Source organism: Schistocerca nitens, chromosome 2, assembly GCF_023898315.1.
Source record: "Schistocerca nitens isolate TAMUIC-IGC-003100 chromosome 2, iqSchNite1.1, whole genome shotgun sequence".
In the NCBI taxonomy this organism is placed as follows: domain Eukaryota; kingdom Metazoa; phylum Arthropoda; class Insecta; order Orthoptera; family Acrididae; genus Schistocerca; species Schistocerca nitens.
This window is the reverse complement of record NC_064615.1, coordinates 722,559,683-722,587,682: the sequence shown is the minus strand read 5'-3', so window position 1 is coordinate 722,587,682 and position 28,000 is coordinate 722,559,683. Positions and strand designations below refer to the sequence as shown.

The 28,000-nt window shown below is 38.7% G+C and overlaps 1 protein-coding gene across 1 annotated transcript; it reads left to right on the top strand.

Moving 5' to 3' along the window:
• Window positions 1-26,991, top strand: LOC126236901 (deubiquitinase OTUD6B). Its single transcript, XM_049946548.1, has 6 exons — window positions 1-29; window positions 152-247; window positions 1,784-1,926; window positions 2,005-2,309; window positions 25,416-25,635; window positions 25,960-26,991. The coding sequence occupies exons 2-6, from the start codon at window positions 172-174 to the stop codon at window positions 26,149-26,151; spliced, it is 936 nt and encodes a 311-aa protein (XP_049802505.1). The 5' UTR covers window positions 1-29; window positions 152-171; the 3' UTR covers window positions 26,152-26,991.
• The last annotated feature ends 1,009 nt before the right edge of the window (window positions 26,992-28,000 follow it).

Here is a 28,000-nt window from a genome sequence, read left to right as displayed (position 1 = left end):
TGACATTGTAGTTACAGGAGCCAGGAGGTGTTCGTATGACAAGTGGCTACTTCAGACTCTAGAAATATTTAACAAGGATATGACGTTTCTGTGAAATTGACAGCAGACTTGGTTTGGCCTCGCTATTGTACGCGATTTTTTTCTTTTATAGGAGAACAGTAGAAAGTGACTATGGCAGATGACACGGAATTAATGGATGAAGAAACTCTATTAACGAAACACCGAAAAGAGAAGAAGGAACTGCAAAGTAATTACTGTATCAAAGAAACATATATTGAATTAAGAAGTTCCACAAACATGAGTTTTTAGTGTAATTTTTTGCATGTCCCTGGAAAGCTCACTCTTGGATAAAATTTGGGGTAGATTCTTTAATTAACCAAGGTGGCCGCACATCATATGATCAGATTTTTAACTATGAACGAACAGCAAATGCATGCCTAAAAGTTTTAAGTTAGAACCGTGTGACCAGGATATGGCACACATTCCAGATCTTTGACATGAGTTGAATTAAACGCATTTTGGTAGCTAAGAATGCTTAGGATAATTTGATTTGTTTGTTTTATTTTGTGCTGTTGGGCATTTGTAATTGGCATAATATCAGAGCATGTCGTATAAGATCAAAATGTCAACCTGAAGATTGATTTTGGTTATTTTACCTAGGTGTGGTGTTATTGCATTCCTCCATCGTTTCAAGTAACTTTCCAGACAGTTAAGGGGGACTTGCATTTTAACATAGAGAGCGAACCACAGTGAGAGCTGGCATTCAGTACTCAACAGATTCAAATGTCATGGGGATACTGTAGTACATGTGACATTGTTGTAACTGGTAACACCATCTGTGCTCAAACTCTTTGAGTGTCTCGCACTGCATTTGGTACATTCATTCAACAGAAAAAAGTCATGTATTTCTGTTATCTAGGAAAGGAACGGGTATTAGGAGCCCTTTTGTTGTGCACCATTGCAAATTTGGTTGGAAGGAGATCAATTCACAAGAATGGTAAAATGGAGATTAGCGTTTGGCATCATTGGCCAGGAGGCCCCTTACGAGGCAGATCCGGCTGCCTTGGTGCAGGTCTTATTACATTCGACGCCACATTGGGCAACCTGTGTACCGGATGGGGATGAAATGATGATGAAGACAACACAACAACCAGTCCCTGAGCAGAGAAAATCCCCGACCCAGCTGGGAATCGAACCTGGGCCCGTAGGATGGCAATCCATCACGCTGACCAGTCAGCTATCGGGGCGAATGGTGATGCCTAACATGCCTACAAAGCAGATTGTGTGGTTTAATGTTCTGCCACCCTGGTCAGTATTGTGAATGACATGATCCACAACAGAAGCAAATTGTTGACTAATGATGTTGTGGCTCCTTGATTCACTCTGGTTAGATTAGGGTTTTCTGATACACTGCCTGACAGTTCATGAATTTCTATTGTAGTGAATGGTCTTTATGGTATATTACACTCAGCATATCACATTATAATTGATCATTGTTCTCTTGTGGACATTATTCCAGTTTTGAGGTTACCATGCCATTATTTTCTCTCAGTAGGAGACAGCAGCATACTTTCGAGGTTTTACAGTATTTTTGTTCGTAATTTATACTTTTTACATTGTTATGTCATTGTTGTACACAAAACTTTTTAATAAAATTCATATAGAAGCAATCGCAATTCTGGATAATATTGACAATGGTTTTTAACTAGATATTTTACTATGTAGGGCTATTGATACACCTTTTCTGCTGGTATAATGACGAAATCTACTTTCTTTTTTCCAGGTAAAATTCAAGCACTTAAGAAGACAGCAACAAAAGGTGACAAGAAGAAGAAGAAAGAAGTGATGGAGGAAATTGCTGCATTGGAGATGGAATTAGAGAAAAAACAGAATGAGGAATTGGATAAACTAAGAGGAATTACGGAGGTTAAGAATGTCCTAATGTTCAACATTTCACGCAACACATCTTCAATTCATGTAACAGTGGCTTATTTATTTTCATAGGTTAATGGGATGTCAACAGATATGGAAAAGTTGCATTTAGATGAAAAACAACCCGAAGAAAAAGTAATGGAAGATGAGGAGGAGGAAGAAGACAATTGTGGTGGACCAAATCTACAGAAACGTATAACAAAAGCACAAAAAAGGAGAGAGAAAAAAGCAACAAAAGAGAAGGAAAGAGAGAGATTAATAGCAATACAGGAGACAGAAAATGTACATGGAGCTAGAAACATAGAAATGCAGAAGATAAAACAAATTCTGAAAGAGAAGAAATTGATGTTACATGAAATACCATCTGATGGCAACTGGTAAGTACTACTGTAACGTTTTCATGCAAAATGTTGAAGGCATACCCCTTTCTGACATAATTTGATTAACATGGAGATTGGTGAAACCACTTTACAGATTATCTATTTGTAACTTATCTTTGGAAGCATGACACAACACAGGGTACTTTTTTATAATATTTTTGACTGTATGCAAGCCTTTTTTTTTGGGGGGGGGGGGGGAATCAGAATGCAAACTCCCATCTGACCTTAAAAATTGGGGTCAATGCCAAGATAGTTCCTCTGGAAAAATACATGGCCAACTTCCCCAACCTTGCCCTATTGTATCACACTCAATCCCTGAAGACTTGGTTATCAGCAGTAGACCTATGTTACACGTCACTCTTCTTTCTTTTTTTTGTGCCAATTTTCTCACTAGCTATCATAAGAACCTGGTTTTGCTCCAATATTTTCAACTAGTGGTCCTACACCAATGGCTAGTATTGTGATCAATGAGAGCTTCTAAAAAGATGAGAATAATGGTATGGTATAAAGTTTTTTTTATTGTTTATAGTGTTAAGGCTGTTTGTAAAAAGGAATGGGAAATTTACAGTTTATGAAGGCTAAGACTGACAGCACTATTATGTTTCACCTACTTTGCTCATGTAATTATTAGGAAATGGAGTAGAATTGCTGCAAGTACTGATGGACTTAACTTCCATGCACTGCTTAGCAACTCTCTTGAGAACGTTCAGTAGTTCCTCAGAAATCAAGACTTCTCCACACAGTGGTGCAGATTTTCTGCTTTATTGTCCATGACAGTATACCTTATAATTATTGGCAGGAAAAATAGTTTTATTGCCGTTTTTGCATTTTATGTTTTGCCGACTTAAGTTTTAATTTTTTGCATATTTTGGCGTTATTTTGTGACAGCTTATGTCTCAAGTATGTACTATATTTTTGTCTTATTTTATTATTCTTCAGTGTTATGTTGAAATTTATCAGTTACATTACATTTATGACATCACAAATCACATTTATTTTCATTTTTGAGAAAAAGAAATGCACATTCAACCTACAAAGTTGTAATCAGTGGAACAAATATAACTCCACATCCAGTCACTGTTGAAAGTTTTTCAAAACAACGCATTGTTGTAATTTCTAATTTCTCTTCCGAGACCTAACGCTGCTTGTCCATCAACACTTTGCTTCACTGTAGTGTGAAAACAAATGCCTGGAGTCTATATTTTAACATGGAAGATAAACTGCCTTCATTAAAACAGGAGCCATTTGATAATTGTATGGAAAGTTGCTTTTCACAAAATTCTGGAGCGATTTATATCCCTACCCTGCCAGGTATACATAACAGCCTCTTTGCCATGTCAGCAGGATCAGCTGAGAATTGCAGTTTGGCATGTTGGCTGTGGCTTGTGATGTAACTGTCTTGTGTTGTGTGATGTCATTGTGGAGTCTTTAAAATGAATTTTTAGCAGAGGGCATGTTGGAATATATGGTGATTGTGTGGGATGTTTGTATTTTTAAAATGTTTGATAGTGTGGCATTGTACTTAATGCTGTGTATTATTTAGTGTTTTCAGAGTTTGCTTTTCTGGAGTATCAGTGAGTTATGTTAATGTCATTAATTGGTTACTGATTTCTTTGCAGTTTTGGGAGTTATTAGTGCATCATTTGAAATTTGTTTATCCATGGTGTGAAATTTTATTGTGTTTGTTGTTTAGCACTCGATATGGATCTTACGAATAAATTTACTAGTCATTATGTGGAAAGTTTTGGAAAAGCAGGCCTCCATTCAGTGAAGAAAAACCCTCATGTTGTGTGATACTTTCATTACACGGCCTCATAGGAAAAAAGAACCCTTTGAATTTCTAAATCTCCTGAATAATAATAATATAATTCTAATATAAAGTTCACTATGGAAGAAGAGGAGGGAGGTCGAATTTCATTTTTGGAGTAGAAAACCTAATGGAACTTAAGGACACAAACTATAGGAGGCCCACTCCTGTGGACAGATACCTTCACAGAAAGTCCACTCATCATTCCAAGCAGAATAGAGGAATGATCTAAACATTGATGAACCAGGCTAAAAGATTCTATGACTCACTGTGCTTCAAAGATGAGCTCGATCATTTAAGACCAGCCTTCAGAACAAGTGGCTTCTCTCACAGAAATAAACAGAGCACTACCTCTTAAAAGCTTTATTGCTTCTAATAAAAAAGAACCAACTGAACGGAAATTTTCCTTCCGTTTGTGAAAACTGACAGAAAACTAATCAGAAAACAGAGTAAGTCAACAAGAGGTGTGTGTGAATATTTGAATGCTGCAAAGGACCCACGTCTGCCACTTGCCATAGTGGTGGTATATAAAATCCCTTGCACTTGTGGCCAAATGTACATAGTAGTAGTAGCAGTAGTATTAGTATGGTATTCTGCCTTATGGCAGGTCTTGTCTTGGGTTAAGCCTCATCCACTTTTGTCTGTCCATAGCCAGTCTTTTCATTTCTGAATGCACTATATGGTGCGGAGACCTGGACATTGAGGAAGGAAGATGAAAGAAGATTGGAGGCACTAGAGATGTGGATTGGGGAAGAATAGAAAAAGTGAAATGGGAAGACTGAGTAAGGAATGAAGAAGTATTAAGGAGAGTTGGAGAAGAAAGAAACATGCTGAAAGTCATCAGAAAGAGAAAACGGAACTGGATTAGACATTGTTTGAGGAGGGACTGTTTATTGAGGGAAGGAATGGTGGAGGGAAAAAGGGGAAAAAGAAGATACCAAATGCTGGACAATATCAAAGGAAGCAAATGTATATAGGAACTACAGAAAAAAAAAATGCATTGACACCCACCTTAACAAACACGAGCAGTTGTCTCCTGGGCAAGACTGATAAATTAGCACTAGCGGATTGCACACTAAGACTGGTATACCATAAATATATTTCTCTGACACTATGCTTTTTAGCAGGATTTAATAATTACTATGCAAGGATGTGCAGACACCATAGAAATTCAGAAGCACAAAAACAATTTCTACAAAAAAGAAGAGTAATTAAGTTGTGGGCATTAGTGCCAATAATTGTACTGAATAAATCATCGTCAACCAACCTGTTGTCTGGCTCGAGGTGCTTCGAATTGAATATTCGTAGGTTTGAACACTCTGCATTATGTTCCTTAAGCACTGGAATTCCTTGCTGGAAACTGTAGTAAATAGCTTGGTGATACACAATCTATTCAAAAGGCAAAACATATCCTTCAGTTCAAAACTATTTAATGATAGTTTGGAAAAAATACACAATAGAACTCCATAATATCTCAATGATGGCTTGGAGTTAATTTGCTGTCAATCTCGGCACCTCAGGCAGCTGATGCAGGGAGGCATTTGACAGCTGCATCATAATGGTAACTAACACACACCGCGTGTGCACAACACAACTGGCACTGCACTGAGTGAAATGTGGTTCATTCACTTCATCAGCCCCTAGGGGGAAGCGGAGTACCATCCTAATAGCATTATGGGAAGTGTACTCTCCATCCAGATATTGGCACGTCAACAGCAGTTCTGCAACAGATGGTGGTGATGTTGATGCTAGTGCTGGTGCTGGTATAGATATGTTACTGTTGCTGACTGAGTAGTAATTGATGGTCTTGTGATGCACTGTGGCTGAGAACACTGTTAGCTGGGGGAACATGTGCAATTCGGATGTGCAAATTGTGTATTTGACATTAGAAAGTTCCCAGCTGGTGAGCATTTGTGGTGGTTGGTCTTACTCCACTGGCATTCATCATGGTGTGGATCCATTTCCAATGTCCTTTTTCTGTACTCAGCCACACGAGTTGGTGAGAGAGTAGGCAAACTGTTGACCTGACGCCCGGATGCCTTAAGTTGAGCAGGTTGTCAAAGGTGGGCATGCAAAGCACTACCAGTAAGAATGACCTTGATTTACCAGTTGAGAAGTCATAGTATATTTTGGTGCCTGTACATCCACTAATTTCAACTTCAACACTGTCGATTAGTCACTGAGATGTGTCAAAGCTCTTTGTCAGATTTCTGCGCCTCAGCTAGCCAGGTGAAATCCATGGTGTTGGAACTGTTTGAAATGCTATAGATGTGAGACAGACATACACCGTGTTGTAAATATCCGATACATGCATAATGTCTGCGCTGATTTGTGCTATGTATAAAGAATTGGAAGTGTTGGCAAGGTCAGCAGTTGTTATTTTGCCAAAATGTGTACATTACTGGCTTATGGTCAATAAAAATTGTGAACATCGTTGATTCCAGTTGTGGGTGGAAGTATTTTATCATCTGACATATTGTAAGGTAAGCCCTCCAGTTCTGCTGAAATGTTGAGAGTTTATGGGAGAAGAAAGCCAAAGGTTCTGCACTTTGCTGCATCAAAAGCCAAAAATGATGTCAATCCAGTGGATTAGTAAAGTCCCATTGACTTTCAGGCCGCCGAGTGCTGTGATAGGTTCCTATAATGCTGCTTAGTGTGGCAAATGTCGGCAGCAGAAATTTAGAATTCTGAGAAAAAGCCTTAACTCCCAAGCAATAAGTGGGCTTGCAATCTACTTTCCCAGGCACAGAAAGTGAGCCTTCAGATGATATTCTGTGTCCTAAAGAGTCGCTTTGTGGCTGTCCAAAAATACACTTGGCTGTTTTTAGCACTATGCTGTATTTATTTAGCAGTTCCAAAACTTGTATCACATATTGCTCATCTTGTTCTGTGGTTGACAAGAAAATGGGGTATCGTTTAAATATGCGAAACAGAAGGGTGGTCCTTGCAGTACCGCATCTATAATTTGCTGCCAAGTTTATGCGGCCTTTCGCATCTCGAGCATCATATACAGGCACTCAAACAAACAAAATAGGGTAATGATTGCCGTATTTGGGGAATGTCTTCATCTGCTGTGGGTCTCTGAGTATGCAACTTAGCACAGTCCAGCACACTAAAAATTGTCAGGCCATGTAATGCATAGTTGTAATCTTGCATTATAGGAACAGAAATCCAATTTGAGCATTTAGGGCTCGGTAATCTCCACACTAATGTCTTGCATCGTTTTTCTGTTGCATGAGATGTAAAGGGGAGGACCTCGGACTACCGTGTGGAAGCATAATTCCCTCTCTCTGCATGACGTCAAATTCTGCTCTGCCAATCGCTAATTGATCTGGAGCCAGATGTCGTGGTTGACAGGACACTGACAGGCCATTTGTGGTCTTGATGAGACAAACACTGTCGTGACATACCTCTTTTGGTGCTCCTGGAGGTTGTCAAACCTTGGAATTGTTATAGTAATCACGCATACTCTGCTGTGCAGAGACAGAAGCAAGACATCGCCATGCTGTTTATACCTTCAACCAATCACACATTTGTCATATCCAGTAGTGAGTGGTAATATGCTGACAGATGAGCACTGAAGATGGGCTCAGTGATGTCCACAATCGTGAAATCCCATATGAAAGTATAGTGTAGCTCCTGGTCTAGTTACTTCCACTGGATGCTGCAGGGCGGTATTGAAGTTGTTCATGGCAAACAGGCAGAAGAGTGTTGCTGGCCTACAAAAATGTAGCCGTCTCCGAGGAAGGATGCAAAAGTTTGATTCGGTATCCAACGAGATATTTGTAGCATGACTTCTGGTCGCTGACGAAAAGGTGCTGTTAGTACACACAGGGCGATGTGCGCTTGTGTGCCTGGTCCCCAAATCTCCTGTACTACCGGCAATCAGTGTGATGTTCTCGTCCATATGTCTACAAAGTAGCAGAGGAACGATTTCCAGATCTCCTGCATACTGGCATCTGTTGATGCTGCTGTCTTGCTGGGATGGTAACTCATTGATCCTCTTTGTAAGGGTCTCAATGTTAGCCACTAGATAGTTGTAATCTGCTCTTGTGACCAGTGTTGACACTAGGCTGTGACACATTGCAATTGATGTACTAGTGAAGCAGAGAACATTATTGAAGGAACTGGATTACTCTGTGTCGTCAATGTGCTATGTAGTGACCAACGTACTAATCTGGGCATAGTGTCCACAATTCTGTCAGCAACCTGATCCTGAGCCATCTCCGTCTTTGACGCTATTATGGCTTTCAGTGGCGGTGGCAGACAACTATTCCACAACGTGTGCAGCAGGTTGTCTGCCATTGTCACAGAGTTCACCTCAATATGCAAATGCCATAAAAATTGGAAGGTTTCTGGTCCCCTATATCTTCCTTGGTTAACGCTTTCCAGAGACTTTCCTCCTGTGATGCAGAAACCTGTCAGATCAAGTCTGCTTTTAGTTTTTCATTATTGTTTTTGAAAAATGTGTTTACAGTGAATAGTGTTGGTCGTGTAAGGTATCAGTGGAAATGGCAGAAGGAAACAAGACTAAACACTAAAATGGCCTCACATATTGTCATTGCGTGAAACAAAACCAGCAACCAGGATGCAGTAAGACATTTTATTATTGACTGGTTTTGACCAGTATGTCTGGCCTTCCTCAGAGTAACAACCTGTGTTGAAATTTGTAGCCGGTAGACCAAACCTGGGAGCTGCAATTTGCGAACAGCACGTGATGCCTAGTGCTTTATTCATTTGAACTGAATTGAATTGAATTTTATTTGATTCTGTAAGATTACATTGTGTACAGTAAATGTACGTGTAATATAGTACATGTCAAAGTATTAAAATTCTTTATCACTTATTTTTCTACACCTTTAGCTTACATTTTTACATCACTGATAATGAGTAACAATATATACAAATTTAATGGCATAAGTATTCTGCAAAACTGTAAAACTCTTTTTCAATGAGATAGTCTTTAAGTTTCTTTGCAAAGTCATTGTGAAGTACACTATCTTGCAGGGTTTTGGGCAGACTTCTTAGTAGTCTGATACCAGAGTACTGGGGTCCTTTTTCTAGCATTGCCAGTCGGTGGGGTATGCTCCGTACTTCATTCTTCTTTCTTGTATTGTGGGTGTGTACACTAGCATTTGTAATCCAGTCCTCACTACCTTTTGTGATGTACATTATTGTTTTGTATATATACAACGATGAAAAAGTTAAGATACCTAAATTCTTGAAACAGTTTCTGCATGTTTCAGAGGTCTTTCTTCTTAAAATGGTCCTAATTGCTTTTTTTTGTAATGCGAACACTCGTTTTGTCTCTTGTTTGTTTGAGTTTCCCCACACAGTCACTCCATACTGTAAATATGGTTCGAAAAGTCCATGATACACTGTACACAGAAGGTTGTTGTCTGAATACTGTGATAGCTGCATCATTAAGAATATGACAGAGCTCAGTTTCTTACAGACATTATTAATATGTTTTTTCCATTTCAGTTCATTATCCACAAGAATACCTAAGAATGTAGCAGATTCTACTTCTTCCAGCCTTGTTCCATCAACCTCTAAATCCATGTCTACAGCCTTTTCCTTGTTTTTGAACACTGCATACATAGTCTTTTTTAGATTTATAACCAGTTCATTTTCCAACAGCCATTGAGCTGTGACATTTGCAGATATTTATGCTCTTCTCTCAAGCTGTTCCATATTTTGGTCACTATTTAGTATTGTCATATCATCAGCATACAATATTTTCTTTTCTTCCTCCTCAACACCTATATCATTAACAAATACATTAAAGAACAATGGCCCCATTACCGAACCCTGCGGCACTCCATATTTGATGGATTTGGTTTCTGATTGGTACGAGTTTCCTAATGATACATACTGCTTGCGGTTGTACAAGTATGATTTTATCCATTCACCTGGTTGCCCCCGAATGCCATAGTTGCTTAATTTTTATATCAGCATTTCATGGTCAATGGTGTCAAATGCCTTTGAAAGATACAGAAACATTGCAGAGACAACCTTTTTCTCATCTAAGGACTGTAAAATGTATTCTGTTAGACTGACAATTGCTGAGTCTGTAGATTTACCCTTTCTGAAACCATGTTGTGAGGTCATGAGAATGTTGTGTTTGTCCAAATAGTTAACTAATCTGGTATACATAAGCATTTCTAGGATTTTTGAGAAACCTGATATCGGTGAAACTGGTCTGTAGTTGTTGGGGTCATTCTTACACCCTTTCTTGTACACTGGCACTACCTTCGTTATCTTCAGTTTTTCTGGAAAAATTGCATCTCTGAAAGAACAGTTTGCTATGTTCAGCAGTGGTGTTATTATCTCCTCACATACCAGCTTTATTACATGATTTGATAATTCATCATCACCAGCTGATTTCTTGGACTTCAGTTTCTGTATAGTTTTCCGCAATTCATCTTCCGTGACTGGTCTTAAGAACATAGTACTGCATGATCTTTTTGGTACCTTAATACACTTCTGTTTTTGACTATTTCTTTCCAATTTTAGGTTTTCTACTACACTGATATAGTTATTATTCAGTATGTTTGCTATTTCCATACCATCTGTGACCACTGTGTTGTTTACTTTAATTGACCTAATACCTTCTTCTTTGTTTGACCCATCTTTTTCCTTTCTTTCAGCATTGATTGCATTCCAAGCTGCCTTTGCCTTGTTTTTTGAGTTCGCTATAGTGGTGTCAATTGCTCTTGCTTTCGCTTCTCTTATTGTTTTTCTATACTTCTTTTTTAACATTTTATAGTTTTCAGCTTCGCCCATCCGTCTCACGTCCTGAAGCTTCCTTCGCTGTTCTAGTATTTCACTCGTAATCCACTGTGCTTGATCTTGATGCCTTTCTTGTCTCTTTACTTTGGGAAATGCTACATTAAAATGGTACTTAATTATTGAAATAAATGCATCATATTTTTCATTTACACTCTGGGCCTGTAGGGTTTCATTCCAGGTTTCCTTACTTAACATTGTTCTAAAGATGTTGATATTTTGTTCACTGATGATCCTAATTTCTTTGGTTGTTTGTTTTGGTTCTGATACTGTGTCATTACTTCTGCAAAAGCTGATTAGATGTCCATGATGATCAGATATTTCTGTCTGAACTACATGTGACTCATAGTTACACATGTTAGTAATTATGTTGTCAATAATTGTCTCACTTTGTGAAGTCACTCTTGTTGGTGCAGTTATTGTCACTTTCATGTTATGCTGTATTAACAATTCTTCAAAATCCTGTCTTATTTTTGTGTCTTTTCCCATGTCAATGTTGAAGTCTCCACATATAATAAGATTTCTCTTCATATTCATTCTCAATAAGGTAGCAACTTTTTTTAGAAAGATGCTAATATTGCCACATGGTGACCTGTACACACAAAACACTCTAAAATCCTCTGGCACTATACCAGTAACTTCAAAGTCTTTTTCTCTAGCTATGGGAAATGTAGCAGCTTCACTGTTTACATTCTTTGATAGAGTACCTGTTTTAATATATATACAAACGCCACCACCCTTATATTTAGATCTGCAGAAGTAACTAGCTAGTTTGTAGTCCTTTATTGCCACATTATGTATTTTACTTTCAGTTAGTCCATGTTCACTTATGCATAATATGTCTGGTCTTACTTCACTCAGGAGTACTTCTGCTTCTAATTTTTTGTTACCAAAGTATTGAATCTTTTGATGAAGTACTTTTATGTAATTTTTCTTTTGCTTCCAAGGTCTACTAAATGGTGGCACTAGCATCTAGTACCTTCTATTTTAAAGTGTTTTGAGATGTAGCAGTGTTTTAACTTTTGTTTTTATTGTTTAAGCCACATTTGCACATGTTGTTTTAGGTTTGTAATAACATTTGCGCAAATTCGTGTAAGATACATAATGTAAAATTTCTTAATAACGCCTTATGGCCAAAATGTTCATAGTTGTACTAAGTGACAAGTTGTATAGCTTACTAGTGTTGTAAAGGAATGCATGGTATGTTTCAGATTATACAGGAGAAGTTGTTAAGGTCTTTCTGGATATTCAGCATTTTTATTCTCTTACCCTCCATTTTATTTTTTCATTTTTTTGTGTTAAATATTCTTATTCCTATCTTTTAGCAGCACAAAGTGCGCACTTTGACAAGACATAAGCCTATGCAAATTCACTTGCACATTGGCATCTCTGCTGTAGTCTTTCTTTCATTGAAGCCCCTATGCTTCTTTTAGCCTTTTGACTTTTAATTCAATGGGTGTAATGACACACACAAAATTAATGACTACAATTTTTAACATAGGTTGTTATTCTGAGGAAGGCCAGACATACTGGTCAAAACTGATCAATCATAAAGTGACATAGTGCATCGTTGCTGGTTTTGTTTTAAATTTACCACACATAATCAAAAGGAACTGTTTGGACAACATGAATAAAGTTTATACGTTGTTTACATTTGGTTGTGTGAGCAAGGTGCCACAGACTTTCCATTCCATGCCAGGTTGGACGAATTTCCATGGTGCAGAGAACATTGTTGTTGGATTTTATGAGAAAACATCCCACACTAGCGATTCACAGGACCTGATGGAGTGAAAGAAAAACAGTGACTTCTAAAATTTCCTGGCCACTGAGAATGCATGTTTCCATGTGTGTATAATAACATTTATGAACTCACTTTCTACTCTGATGTATCCCAGTGACTCTTCAGTAAAACCTAATTACTAAAACCAAAACTAAAAATCACTTAATATTCCAAGAATAACAGATCATTTGCGCAATCAAAGCAGACCAAACCAAATGAACGGCCTTACCAACACCTCACCATCTCTCGGTACAATTGATGAGCAATGAGCAATCAGCAGGCAAACAGATCATTAAGAGGCCTCAGTAGCATGCAAAACAGCTACTGAACTGAAAATCATGTCACTGCCTAGGCTAACCTATGGAAGCGAACAGTATAGATGATACAGGATAGGGCTACAGATTTTGTTGGGATCACCATTGTTATCATACTGAGTTAGTCGTCATTGACCAATCTGGCTAGCCTGAGGTGCACGGAAATGAGTATTCATGAGTGTGAACTGTCTTTTCGTTATATTCCTTATGGACTGGAATTCTCTGCCAGAGACTATAGTAAATAGTTTGGTGATATTCAATCTATTCAAAAGACAAAACTTGTCCATCTCTAAACCATGTAATGGCAGTTTGGAAAGAAAACACAACAGAACATACATCTCAGTATAAAAACGCCATCACAGCTCGGAGCAATTTGTCATTGATTTCAACGCCCGTGGTGGCTGGCGAAGAAAGCCGTGTGACAGCTTCATTGTGATGGTAATTAACATGTGCACACACAACACAGCTGACACTCCTCTATACTGCAAATTCCACAGCATACATCAGTGCGACTCTGTGATCTTTGGTAGCAATCTGGTGATGTACTGAACTGACCATTGTGTGGATGCATATAAACAGTTTGGCTTGCTGAGCCCGTTTGAGTCATTAACAACTTACTGATTTGTTAAAGCTGGCATTGGAAGACAGTGTGTTAGACAGAGAGCCGTGCCTTGAACCACAGCCTAATGCCCATTACACAAATATCTGTTGACGAAAGTTGCTGCCCTTCAACCCAGGGACGAGTACTTGTGGCAGTGCCATAGCAGCAATATTTGGAGGTCTTATCAGTTTGGGTTCCTGGTTCGGGTTAGCCATGTGGGGTATTGTTGTGTTAACTTATTTTTGGTGTATTGTTCTTCTATTTGGTTTTGTTCTCATGAAACAAGTGTCAGTGATAGATGTTTGTTTGATTGATTTTCTTTTAGTTGTGAGGTGTGTTTGGAGTTCATAAACTGTAGAGTGGATTTTGAGGGGAGTAGGGGTTAGAGAATGATGAGTCTGCATTGAGGAAGGCTTAAGTGTGGGAAGGGTGATCGTCCAGTGGGAACATGGGAGTGAGTAGTGTGGGGAGCGGGGGGGGGGGGAGGTGGTTGTTATTACCAGAGGTGAGAATTTTCATGTGGTCTTTAGGGTGGTGGGAAGGAGCACAAAAAAAATTTTGCTTTAGTTATTTGAAGAGTATATTGTAGAGGGTTTTACTAGTGTTGTAGATTCTTGTTCTTCAAACTAGGAGTTAGGACAGGCGATATTGACATTTATAGGTGAACCATAGTGTAGAGTTGGAAGATTACGCAGTACCAATACTATAGAGGGTTATTGTGGGGCTGTGAAGTCTGTTGTAGGGTAAGAGAAGTGGTGCCCTTCTGCTCTATAGTATCATCTTAATGAGTGTTTTTGGAGGAAGAGTTTGCCAGAAAATTGTCCTTTTCAGTGTCTTTTGAAGCTTGTTGGGAAAATGCACAGGCCGAATGTTGTTGTTTAACTTCATGGGGGAGGGGGATTATTTGATGTGGTTTAAGGTATTGTGGTAGGGAGAAATTAGATTTGTCTTAGTATGTTCTGTATTTATTTGTTTTATATTTACAAAGGTATGAATTTGATTTTTATTGTAAGAAATGTAGCAGGTTTGTTGATGTATGTAATTTTGAGATATGGGTAGCTAAATTTATGTTGAAATAGGTTTTTTATGGTTTGAGTTGGTAGTTGAAGTTCTTATTTAGTAGTTTATAGTTGTGCGTATTGTGGAGCGTGTTGTAGCTTTTTGGTCTGTTTAGACTTTGAGAATACATAGTTCTACTAGTTGTGGTTTGTTGGTATTAAGGACTTCATATATATATATATATATATATATATATATATATATATATATATATATATATATATATATATATATAAATATAACAGAGGGAAACATTCCACGTGGAAAAAATATATCTAAAAAGAAAGATGATGGGACTTACCAAACAAAAGCGCTGGCAGGTCGATAGACACACAAAAAAACACAAATATACACACAAAATTCTAGCTTTCGCAACCAACGGTTGCTTCGTCAGGAAAGAGGGAAGGAGAGGGAAAGATGAAAGGATGTGGGTTTTAAGGGAGAGGGTAAGGAGTCATTCCAATCCCGGGAGCGGAAAGACTTACCTTAGGGGGAAAAAAGGACAGGTATACACTCGCGCACACACACACATATCCATCCACACATACAGACACAAGCAGACATATATGTCTGCTTGTGTCTGTATGTGTGGATGGATATGTGTGTGTGTGCGCGAGTGTATACCTGTCCTTTTTTCCCCCTAAGGTAAGTCTTTCCGCTCCCGGGATTGGAATGACTCCTTACCCTCTCCCTTAAAACCCACATCCTTTCATCTTTCCCTCTCCTTCCCTCTTTCCTGACGAAGCAACCGTTGGTTGCGAAAGCTAGAATTTTGTGTGTATATTTGTGTTTTTTTGTGTGTCTATCGACCTGCCAGCGCTTTTGTTTGGTAAGTCCCATCATCTTTCTTTTTAGATATATATATATATATATATATATATATATATATATATATAAAGAAAGATGATGAGACTTACCAAACAAAAGCGCTGGCAGGTCGATAGACACACAAACAAACACAAATATACACACAAAATTCAAGCTTTCGCAACAAACTGTTGCCTCATCAGGAAAGAGGGAAGGAGAGGGAAAGACGAAAGGATGTGGGTTTTAAGGGAGAGGGTAAGGAGTCATTCCAATCCCGGGAGCGGAAAGACTTACCTTAGGGGGAAAAAAGGACAGGTATACACTCGCACACACACACATATCCATCCACACATACAGACACAAGCAGACATATTTAAAGACAAAGAGTTTGGGCAGAGATGTCAGTCGAGGTGGAAGAGTAGAGGCAAAGAAGTTGTTGAGAGACAGGTGAGGTATGAGTGGCGGCAACTTGAAATTAGCGGAGATTGAGGCCTGGCGGATAACGAGAAGAGAGGATATACTGAAGGGCAAGTTCCCATCTCCGGAGTTCAGATAGGTTGGTGTTGGTGGGAAGTATCCAGATAACCCGGACGGTGTAACACTGTGCCAAGATGTGCTGGCTGTGCACCAAGGCATGTTTAGCCACAGGGTGATCCTCATTACCAACAAACACTGTCTGCCTGTGTCCATTCATGCGAATGGACAGTTTGTTGCTGGTCATTCCCACATAGAATGCATCACAGTGTAGGCAGGTCAGTTGGTAAATCACGTGGGTGCTTTCACACGTGGCTCTGCCTTTGATCGTGTACACCTTCCGGGTTACAGGACTGGAGTAGGTGGTGGTGGGGGGGGTGCATGGGACAGGTTTTGCACCAGGGGCGGTTACAAGGATAGGAGCCAGAGGGTAGGGAAGGTGGTTTGGGGATTTCATAGGGATGAACTAACAGGTTACGAAGGTTAGGTGGACGGCGGAAAGACACTCTTGGCGGAGTGGGGAGGATTTCATGAAGGATGGATCTCATTTCAGGGCAGGATTTGAGGAAGTCGTATCCCTGCTGGAGAGCCACATTCAGAGTCTGGTCCAGTCCCGGAAAGTATCCTGTCACAAGTGGGGCACTTTTGTGGTTCTTCTGTGGGGGATTCTGGGTTTGAGGGGATGAGGAAGTGGCTCTGGTTATTTGCTTCTGTACCAGGCCGGGAGGGTAGTTGCGGGATGAGAAAGCTGTTGTCAGGTTGTTGGTGTAATGTTTCAGGGATTCCGGACTGGAGCAGATTCGTTTGCCACGAAGACCTAGGCTGTAGGGAAGGGACCGTTTGATGTGGAATGGGTGGCAGCTGTCATAATGGAGGTACTGTTGCTTGTTGGTGGGTTTGATGTGGACGGACGTGTGAAGTTGGCCATTGGACAGGTGGAGGTCAACGTCAAGGAAAGTGGCATGGGATTTGGAGTAGGACCAGGTGAATCTGATGGAACCAAAGGAGTTGAGGTTGGAGAGGAAATTCTGGAGTTCTTCTTCACTGTGAGTCCAGATCATGAAGATGTCATCAATAAATCTGTACCAAACTTTGGGTTGGCAGACCTGGGTAACCAAGAAGGCTTCCTCTAAGCGACCCATGAATAGGTTGGCATACGAGGGGGCCATCCTGGTACCCATGGCTGTTCCCTTTAATTGTTGGTATGTCTGGCCTTCAAAAGTGAAGAAGTTGTGGGTCAGGATGAAGCTGGTTAAGGTAATGAGGAAAGAGGTTTTAGGTAGGGTGGCAGGTGATCGGCGTGAAAGGAAATGCTCCATCGCAGCGAGGCCCTGGACGTGCGGAATATTTGTGTATAAGGAAGTGGCATCAATGGTTACAAGGATGGTTTCCGGGGGTAACAGATTGGGTAAGGATTCCAGGCGTTCAAGGAAGTGGTTGGTGTCTTTGATGAAGGATGGGAGACTGCATGTAATGGGTTGGAGGTGTTGATCTACGTAGGCAGAGATACGTTCTGTGGGGGCTTGGTAACCAGCTACAATGGGGCGGCCGGGATGATCGGGTTTGTGGATTTTAGGAAGAAGGTAGAAGGTTGGGGTGCGGGGTGTCGGTGGGGTCAGGAGGTTGATGGAGTCAGGTGAAAGGTTTTGCAGGGGGCCTAAGGTTCTGAGGATTCCTTGAAGCTCCGCCTGGACGTCGGGAATGGGGTTACCTTGGCAAACTTTGTATGTGGTGTTGTCTGAAAGCTGACGCAGTCCCTCAGCCACATACTCCCGACGATTAAGTACCACGGTCGTGGAACCCTTGTCCGCCGGAAGAATGACGATGGATCGGTCAGCCTTCAGATCACAGATAGCCTGGGCTTCAGCAGTGGTGATGTTGGGTGTAGGATTAAGGTTTTTTAAGAAGGATTGAGATGCAAGGCTGGAAGTCAGAAATTCCTGGAAGGTTTGGAGAGGGTGATTTTGAGGAAGAGGAGGTGGGTCCCGCTGTGACGGAGGACGGAACTGTTCCAGGCAGGGTTCAATTTGGATGGTGTCTTGGGGAGTTGGATCATTAGGAGTAGGATTAGGATCATTTTTCTTCGTGGCAAAGTGATATTTCCAGCAGAGAGTACGGGTGTAGGACAGTAAATCTTTGACGAGGGCTGTTTGGTTGAATCTGGGAGTGGGGCTGAAGGTGAGGCCTTTGGATAGGACAGAGGTTTCGGATTGGGAGAGAGGCTTGGAGGAAAGGTTAACTACTGAATTAGGGTGTTGTGGTTCCAGATTGTGTTGAAAGGAATTTTGAGGTTTTGGAGGGAGTGGAGCTGGAAGTGGGAGATTGAGTAGATGGGAGAGACTGGGTTTGTGTGCAATGAGAGGTGGTTGAGGTTTGCTGGAAAGGTTGTGAAGGGTGAGTGAGTTGCCTTTCCGGAGGTGGGAAACCAGGAGATTGGATAGTTTTTTGAGGTGGAGGGTGGCATGCTGTTCTAATTTACGGTTGGCCTGTAGGAGGATGCTCTGGACAGCCGGTGTGGATGTGGGAGAGGAAAGATTAAGGACTTTTATTAAGGATAGGAGTTGACGGGTGTGTTCATTGGCTGAGTTGATGTGTAGGTGAAGGATTAGGTGGGTGAGGGCAATGGATTGTGTATATATATATATATATATATATATATATATATATATATATATATATATATATAGGTCAAGTGAATTTTCCGGTACTATATTTTTATTGATCTGTGATATTGTGGATGTCATCTGAGCTATGTAGGCAAGTGAAGTTTCTGATATCTATTTCTTTTTTTGTTTATTGCTGAGGTTTTCACTTGTTTGATTTTTCCATTAGTGTTTGTTGTGGTACATCGTGATTATTAATATTGTTGTGTATTTAGTTTGTCCCTGCTCAAAACCCTCCGATTCATGTGCTTATTCCAGTAGTTCATTGTTGTTTCTGCCATTAATTTATTTTTATGTTTTAAGTAGGGGTATCAGCCATCTTGATGACATTATGGGTCAAAGCTGATATGTGATATTGCAGTTTTCAGCAATCCCTATCATCATTAGTAGAATTCATTATTCCACAGTTGAGAGGAGAACTTAGAGCACTGGATTCTTTTTAACATCATTTGAACATGTAGATTCATGGAGTGAATAGTTCTGTTAGCTTCATTCCAAATAACAATGTTCATTGTAAAGCTGTGTTGAAAGTAGTAGTGTACTGCAAACAAAACTCGTGTTTTTACAGATAAAAAAATGTAATCAAGTAAACATTAAGCCACCAATAGGAGATAAAGAACTGCCATTTAATATAACTGAGAAGGTAGTAGCATTTTCAAAGCAACAGCTTTATTCCTAATTTACTCAATTAAATTTAGCCAGCATAAGCATGAATAACAGTAGGCAATGTATTGATAGTGCATTGTTAATATACATGTAGACTTATTCCAAATACCTAAGGTTCTCATTCTTGAAGGGATTTCTAGAAAACAGTGAATGAATTAATGTGTGAATGAACAAATGAACACAGACTTGCATGGGGTATTTGACATTACAATTTGTAGCCTTTCCTCCACCAAAAGCATACAGCTCTAGCTGAAAGTTATAACTGTTGGATACCTCTGCCTAACACATTTCTCCCCTTGAGTTTTAGGAACTTACTGCTTTCATTTTCAAAAATTTGTTGTCTCACTATAATTAACTCACCTTCAAGCCATGTTAACTTTGAATAGGAGTAAAAGGTTTATGCACCAGTGTCACATTTCTCAGCATTTTTGCACAACAAATCACACCCAAAATGATGCATTTTCTGGAAAAGAATTGTTTCTGGTAAACTTGTTGTGCAGAAGGGTCAGAAAACATCTAGGTGGCAATTCTGTACATGGGATGAGCAGCAATTCTGTATATGGGAAATGAATGGTAATTTTAAGGTTAGATGAGAACCTCAGCCCTGAGAAAAAAGTAAGGATACAGTTTTGACATTAAATAATCATCAGTGATCACATCCACAGCTGAATGGCTAGTGTCACTGCCTTTGGTGCAAGATGACCTGGGTTTGATTCCTGGTACCTCCTCAGATTTTTGTGGTGTAAAGAGGCCTGAAATGAGGTCAGCTCAGTCTTGTTATCTGAATAAAGAAATGACAGAAATAATGGCAAGAGTGATTAGTGGCTTTTGATCACATGTCCTACTATCATAGATGGCCAGGAATAGTTTCCAAACATGGCAGTCTGTGTCTGTATTGTCCCAGTCTGTTTGATGTTCACATTTTCCAGACTTTAGTTTACCATTGTTCCTGAACAGATTTCCAGTGATCTGCCTCACTTCAAAATCACCATTCCTACTCCAACAGCGTACAGTTCTAGCTGAAAGTTATAACTGTTGGATACATCCTTGATTTACTGTTAATACTTCTACTTGAGTAGTTCCAAATGCTCCAGGTAACCTCGAAAACACTTCGCTTCATATATCTGAGGAGTGCTTTTGTGTTGCAGATCCATCAATAGAACAGTAATTAGGTTAGTTACAATTTACTAAGATGCAATGAAAAGATTCTTCTCTACTCTAAATAAACATTTAAAATATCTAGATATGACTCCTGCCAATAGAAATTCCTTCTAATTTTAGAATAGGATCCTGAAGTAAGAAACGTCCCATCTTCAGCAGCAAGAAAATTATATGTCAGTTTATTACTGCTACAACAGTGAGAAAGCATCATCTGATTTTGCATTCATTATGATCTTAGAACATTTTGTGTCTGCGAGAACCTGTATTAAAAATTGCTTAACCTCAGAATTTGTTGATTGAGTAAAACAGTTGTTGGCAAGCAACTCTGAGGCACTTGTTGCACCTCAGCCATATTAGGCTTGCCCACATACACAGAGCCTGCAAATGTCAAAGGTTATTTCTCTACACCCTCATGAGAATTTCACTGAACTGGTTTGACCAATCCTTTTAAATATCTGTTGCCTACGGTGGACTTGCAGCAGATGTTAATATTCAGTTAATAATGGGATACCAAGAGGATAGTCCTCCCAATGAGGTTTCAAATAAAATAGAATTAAATTAAAAAAAGAATAACACTTCAGTGTGTAGTAGTTGGTTAGTGGGTATTAGGCAAGAATAAAGTAACTTTGATAAAGGTTCCCCATTTGTCATGTACAAAATATTTATAGGAATAATAGGAAAAATAAGGTATGAAAATGCTATGTGATGTCAAGCTTCTGCTTGAGACTGCTGCTGCTCAGTAGGCAAAGAAAAACAGAAAGAAAAGAAAAAATAAGAGGAGGGAAACTGGGTGAAAGGAAACAGCACGACTGTCATATTTTTTACTTTATGAACAACAGCAGTAGTAGCTCAGTTTTGATCACCACCATCCATTTTAGTCAACACAAAATCATATTTAATACCACACAGAACTGTGGGACCACAGAATAATTGTTGAGAGATAGCTGTAAGTGTAGCAATATTATAGTCAACCTCAACATTATAAAGTTGTCTGTAGGAAGCCACCTATAAACATGATAAACAGAATGGTGTGGCTGTATCTTGCTGTAGCAATATACATAACACTGAGATGGCACCTGCTGCTTGCCATTTATATAACAATCACGCTGGACTACCTATTAAGCACCTAGAGAAAGGCCCACAGACACACGATAATGTGTAGAGGACCCATGGTGCCTGCAAAAAGATTAAATTGTGTCTTGGCAAATATGATAACTCCATAACTTTTTATCTAAATATAAGGGACACTCAAATGAAAATGAAAGAGAAGGAAAAAAGTAAATAAACTGTTTATTATTCTAAAAGTAATCACAATAGGTGTTAATACATTTATCGCACTGTGGAACAAGATGGTCAATGCCTTTGTGGAAGAATGTTTGTGGTTGCATGGAGAATCTTGTCTTAACAAATAAGAGCCACACTAACAAATGAATTAATTTGGAATGGGGAAATATTTAATATGTTGTCCTGCAAGGTTCGCGGATAGGTGCACTTCTGTTGTTGACCTATATAAATAATTTTCCTAGGGTATCGGAGGATGCTTCTGAAACTGAAGTTTGCTGAGAAGTATACTCTATTTACTCGAATCTAAGCCGCTCCTGAAATTTGAGACTCGAAATTCAAGGTGAGAGAAAAGTTTTAGACCGCCCCTCCATATCGAAAAAAAGTTGGTCCATTGTAACGTGAAAAACAATTGAGGTCGAATGGGTGAAGATACAGCTACAGTAGTTTGGTTCGAGTCGTAAGCTTGACAGTTAAGCTTTACCAAGTAGCCATTGTTGTGTCAGGCGCTCTGTCCGTATTTATACAGGTACCCTTCCTTTTTCGCATGCTTCGTCTGGTTTGAATCGATTGCTTATTTTGCTTTGATCTGATAAGTGCCGTTCTCTTTGTTATAGAGGTTTACGTCACTCTAAGCTGAAAATGTATTATTTTACTGCATCATGCATTGTTTGTCGCATTCTGATAATGAGTGTTCACGACCTGTCGCCGCTTGCGGCATGGCTTGCTTTTGTGTGCGCTACCATGGCTTACAATAAAAAAAAAAAGAGAGGAATTGTCTCATAAGCCAAACAATGGCAAGAGACTGCTGTTTGTTGTTACTTACACTGCTGATTTCTTTGATAATGATCAACAAGAACCAAATAATATACTGCATATGATAGATGATGTTCTGAACGAGAGTTTAGCGAAAATTTTTCTCCATTTGAAAATCTTTGCAGGCGCCTATTTAGTACATTACATTCTGCACAGAAATTAGAGTCATATTATATTTAAAAATCTAGTCAGTTGCCGTGCTTCATTTCTGACTGTATCACTATTCAGCATAAGAATAATACGAATATAAACATGACATGATATGTTTATTCTTCCGTGTTTGCTGTTGTCTCACTCTAGTTTCATAGTTTATTAGACAGACAGGATTTAAATGAGATAGCAGCAAACACGAAAGAATACATGGCATAATGTTTACATTCTTCTACCTTTTCTTTTAATTTATTTAATGACGCAGAGGTTTTGGTGCCAGTATTTATCTTTGTGCCTGCAAAGCATACCTTTATTGCGCTACATGTATTTGATGGAAGAAGTTAGTTGTGGCAATACCTACCAACATTTTTCAGAACTTCCACTTACTTTGCACTCGATTCTAAGCCACAGGTGGTTTTTTGGATTACAAAAACCAGAAAAAAAGTGCGGCTTAGATTCGAGTAAATACGGTAGTGATAAAGGGCCCAAACACATCCACACTAGACACAGCCTGAAAAATAATGGAACAGGGTTACAAGTGGTTCACAGCAAACAGCTCAACATCTAATTTTACAGAAATTCATTTCATGCAGTTCCAAACAAATAAAAATGACTTATGTGTGCTGTATGTGGAGATCAATAGACGTGCACTGAACTAGACAGAACTCTACATGTGAGGTCCCAAGGTATCCATATGGATAATAAACTAAAGTGGTAGTTAAATGCATCTAGAAATCTGTCTCACTGTGTTGACATGCAGATGGGATTACAGATAAGATCAAAAAGTATTGGTTGTTGTTGTTGTTGTTGTGGGCTTCAGTCCAGAGACTGGTTTGATGCAGTTCTCCATGCTACTCTATCCTGTGCAAGCTTCTTCATCTCCCAGTACCTATTTATTCTGTGGTCATGGTTTTAGAGCCACGAAGTCCAATACTGATATATATAAACTCTGCCTTGCAGGACACTAATGATAATTTTTGCAGGAATAAACTATGTGCAGTACTGCAATTGAGACAATTATTCATAATATGGACTTTGAAGGACTGATGATGTCAACATTACTGAGCAGATTACATTCTGGAATAAATAACAATTTAGAAATAAAAATTTCTGTGTGTAGTTGGAAAATACTCTAGATGCTCTGAGGTCAGTATAAAAGCATCGTGAAGATACTGTAAAAATAGCGAACTACATTGCACACACACCTGCGCAAATACAAAAGTGAGCCAAATAATATGTGTAATTATTGGTGAAAATAGAAAAATTAATATGTACAAAGCTAAAAACATCTGGTATAAATGGGCCAGTTGTGGAGTTTGGAATGTGATATAGAAACAAGAGACAAATGAGACTCTCCACTTTCCAAAGTAAATTCAATATGAACTGCTGTTTCTGACAATAACACTTCTTGCATTTAGCGTCTTAATTCCTTAATGAATCCCATACTGTTTGAAGATCTGTGACTTATTGTGATGATATTCTTAGCTGGATGATGTAGCTTCTGGGGGATTCACAATAGTTTCTGTTAAAAAGGTCACTGAACATCAGAGATAATATCTTCTCCTTATCCAGTCATGAATTTAAAGAAGTTTGTTCCTTCCCTTTTTTTATTGCTACTGAGTAGACAAGTCTTATCTCCGCCACTACTAATTTCGACAGTCCTGTTCCTTGTATTTTTTACTGATATCAAGCAGACATGTTTTAACTCCATGAATACCAATTGACAGGGCAGTTTTCATATCTGATAGGACTGATGCTCTGGGCAGTCTCAAAATGTTGGAATTGAAGAAGAAACTTGTGTTGTTGCATAGACAGACATTGTTTCACAATGCTGGTTTCAAGAAACAAGTTTTGCAACCTAATGTCCCCACATGAACCAGTATTAAGAATATTATGTAAAGTTGATACGTAAAACAAAAGTAAAGTACTACCATATTAGCCACTTCTCCTATAATTTATCAGACTGTTTTCACCCTGGGATGCAAAGTAAGGTTAACACTAATGTTTATATTAAATAGGTTTTTAATTTTTCAGTGAAAAGGTAGCTGAAATCAATAATCTCTGAAATCAGTAAAGATGCATAAATCTTTGTATGGAGTGGAAGATGAAGGAATAAAGGGACAGCTCAGTTCAGTAAGGAGAGCAGCATAGGCCTTCCCCCCCCCCCCCCCTAAAGTAATGGCTTTTCTCCTGGTATACATATGTAAAGTAATGTTGAAGTAATTCATATAATTATGAGTGTGAGAGGATTATCATAAATCGTAATTTCTTGGTGTTGGTATGCATTGGCTTCTTCTGGGAGCTGTTGTTTAACTTGGCTCTTTACACAGTTCTTTAAGGCTCTCCTTCATGATGGAATTTACAGAACATAATTTGTGTGTGAATGGGAAATGTGTCTGGGCAAACAACTTGAAGTGTCTATTAGAAGTGCAAAACAGAGTGCCAACGCATTGGGCAGTGACTGTAAATAAATGTTTCATTCTTCAAACTTGCAGTTACTTTGCCCAAAAGATTAGTTATATGAAATGTGGAATGTCTGGAGTAGATCATAATGTTTATCATGTAATTCCCTTTTCATATAAATTTTTAGTAGGAGAGAAAAATCTTTGTAAAGTAATAAATTCAGTTATAGTATCCATCTTGAGAAATGACTGTGGAATTGAAATGTTTTAAAGTTGAAGTGGCTGAATACCAGAGAATAAAAAACTTATTTTAAAAATTCTTCTTCCACATAGCTTATATTGTGCAATAGATTTTGCACAGGCGGCAGCTGGGGGAGAAGAAATGGGATATCAGACTTTAAGGATGCTGACCAGTCAGTTCTTAAGGAAAAACTGCTCTGATTTTCTTCCATTTCTCAGTGATCCTGTGACGGGGGATACATTTTCAAAAGAACAGTATGAAGAATACTGTGATCAGATTGCCAACACATCCAGTTGGGGTGGACAAGTGGAGGTATGTTGTAACTAGTTGATGACACAAAAGCTTTCTTTTTAAATTGGCATAATATTTTCTTTTATTAAACTGGTTTAATTTTTTATCGTTTGTTTTTACAGTCCTTGAGTAACTAAATATTCATATTTTCAAGTTAGTTGAGGTCACTTAGAATTTCTTTTATATTTAGTTCCATCCAGCATGACTCATCATATTTATCCATACTTAAGCTGCTATTGGGAACATAATTTGCTATTGGGAACACAGTATTAGATTACATATTTCATAATTACATGGTATTTATATGTAGAAATAAATGTAGACACTGTTTCTCATTTGTTGCAGCTGCGTGCTCTATCACATGTACTTAAATGTCCTATAGAAGTTATTCAAGCTGTTGGACCTACTATTGTGATTGGTGAAGAATATAATGACCACAAGAGTATAATTTTGACATATCATAGACACATGTATAGATTAGGAGAACATTACAACACTGTAAAACCTTATGTAGATAAACAGGATGAAGGCAAGTGATAACAGCTAAATGAGTTGCGTACTGCAAAAGTGAGAAGCAAGTTATCACTATCAGTCTAATAACACAAGCACTGATGTTTGTGCTGTTGGTGTGTTCTTAAGAGTTGGTTAAAACTAGCTGTGTGCTGTTACTTCCATGCTTGAGTGCTATATGAGTTGATGCTGACTGGTTTTGGAAGCCTGAATACAAAGAGGAGAAAGTATTATAAACTGAACTGCAGCCAAGTATAATTTTTTTGTTAATCATCTAGTTGGATTCCACTGTTTACTCTGTTACTCATTAAAAAGAAAACTAGTGATTTAGATCTCGACTGTATTACTCCTGTGCAACAGAACGGAGAAAATACAACCTTAATTCTGTATCTGTGACCATGTTATGAGACATGCAGAAGCCTGTACAAATTTCAGGTGCCAGATGAAAATATTGTCCAAGAATTTGGTAATTTGCTGAGTTTTCAGATTTATTATATGCTGCAAGAGGTATGCCACTTACTGTTGGGGTGAAGGGAAAAAATACTTTTTCTGAATTGTTTGGTGTCAAGTTGCATCTTTTACTGATGCATGTTGCTGTGTCTATTCAGTGACTTTTTGACTTTTTTTTTTTTTTTTTTAAGAAACTGCCACATCTTTTTTATAGAAATGGTATGAAATGCAATTTAAGGTGACCAGATGTGATTTGGACACACTATGTACATCTTTTATACCTCATACAGAATTGTTGCTGCCATGTGATGGTTAAAGTTTTGTAAACTCAGGTTACGCAACTAGAACAAAATGTGGTATGCACTTTGAAGCACATTTATACAGTGGATTGTCTGAATTAAATTCTTTTAAAAGGGATTTGTTAAGACTTGCTAATTTTTTAAAAAAAATCCCAATCCAATCATGCTTATGCTGTAGCATTTGATCATGTACTAAAAAAAAATCTTGATATGACAAATATACATGTTGTGCCAGAGTAAAGAAAGATTTTGAAAAGTGCAAGTATTGTGCTAAGGTGATGGAAAATGGCAGGGATGCAGCTGACCACATTCCTGTCATTTTAACATTAAATAGCAATCATGCAGTGAACACCGGAGCATTGGGCATACACGGTAAAAGAATTTTTACCAAACTGATAGTATTTATGGGCAAGTCATGCTTTTTACACCCATTTTCAAATTAACTGTGGCTGACGAGTGCCCCTTGCCTGTACAATGAAAAGCAATTGAAGAGGTTTTGTCAAAAGCAACGAAGAACTTGTCAATCCAAAGACATTGGATACTCATGAAAACATTGAGCATGTAAGAGTTGCAATGGGAAGCAGCTCATGTTGCGCAGCTTGCTGGCATGACACTACACTTTAATCCCAGTGTAAATATCAACAAAATGGATAAGGTGTGTGGGCATTGCAGTTCACTTAAGTTCAACAATGAAACACCAGGAATGTGCTGCACGAATGGGAACATTAAATTGCTGACATTGTGTCCAACACCTGATCCGCTGTTGTCATTGCTTTTGGGTGGCTCATCTGGTTCCAGACGCTGTTTGCAGAACGTTCACAAATATAATTCAGCATTTCAAATGACATCTTTCAGAGCTGGTAGTGTTTTCCTATCAGTACACGCTTACTTTCAAAATTCAAGAATAAATATCTCACCATCTTGGTTCATTTCTACCGATTTTGGACACTGAACGTAAATTTCTACAAATCTACTGTATGGGTGACGATGCACAAACGGATCAACACTGCAATGCAATTCTAGGTACCAAACGCCACATTATATCCTATTTGCTAACATGTTCCCACCAACACAATGCATTGATAAAGTTTGCAAAACTTTAATAACTTACTATTGGATAATTACAA

Excerpts from the sequence above, each read along its gene's own strand:
- LOC126236901 (XM_049946548.1), top strand. The coding sequence starts at position 172 with ATGGCAGATGACACGGAATTAATGGATGAAGAAACTCTATTAACGAAA. Across the intron at positions 248-1,783 it reads AGAGAAGAAGGAACTGCAAA|GTAAAATTCAAGCACTTAAG; the intron begins GTAATTACTGTA and ends TCTTTTTTCCAG. Across the intron at positions 2,310-25,415 it reads ATACCATCTGATGGCAACTG|CTTATATTGTGCAATAGATT; the intron begins GTAAGTACTACT and ends TCTTCCACATAG.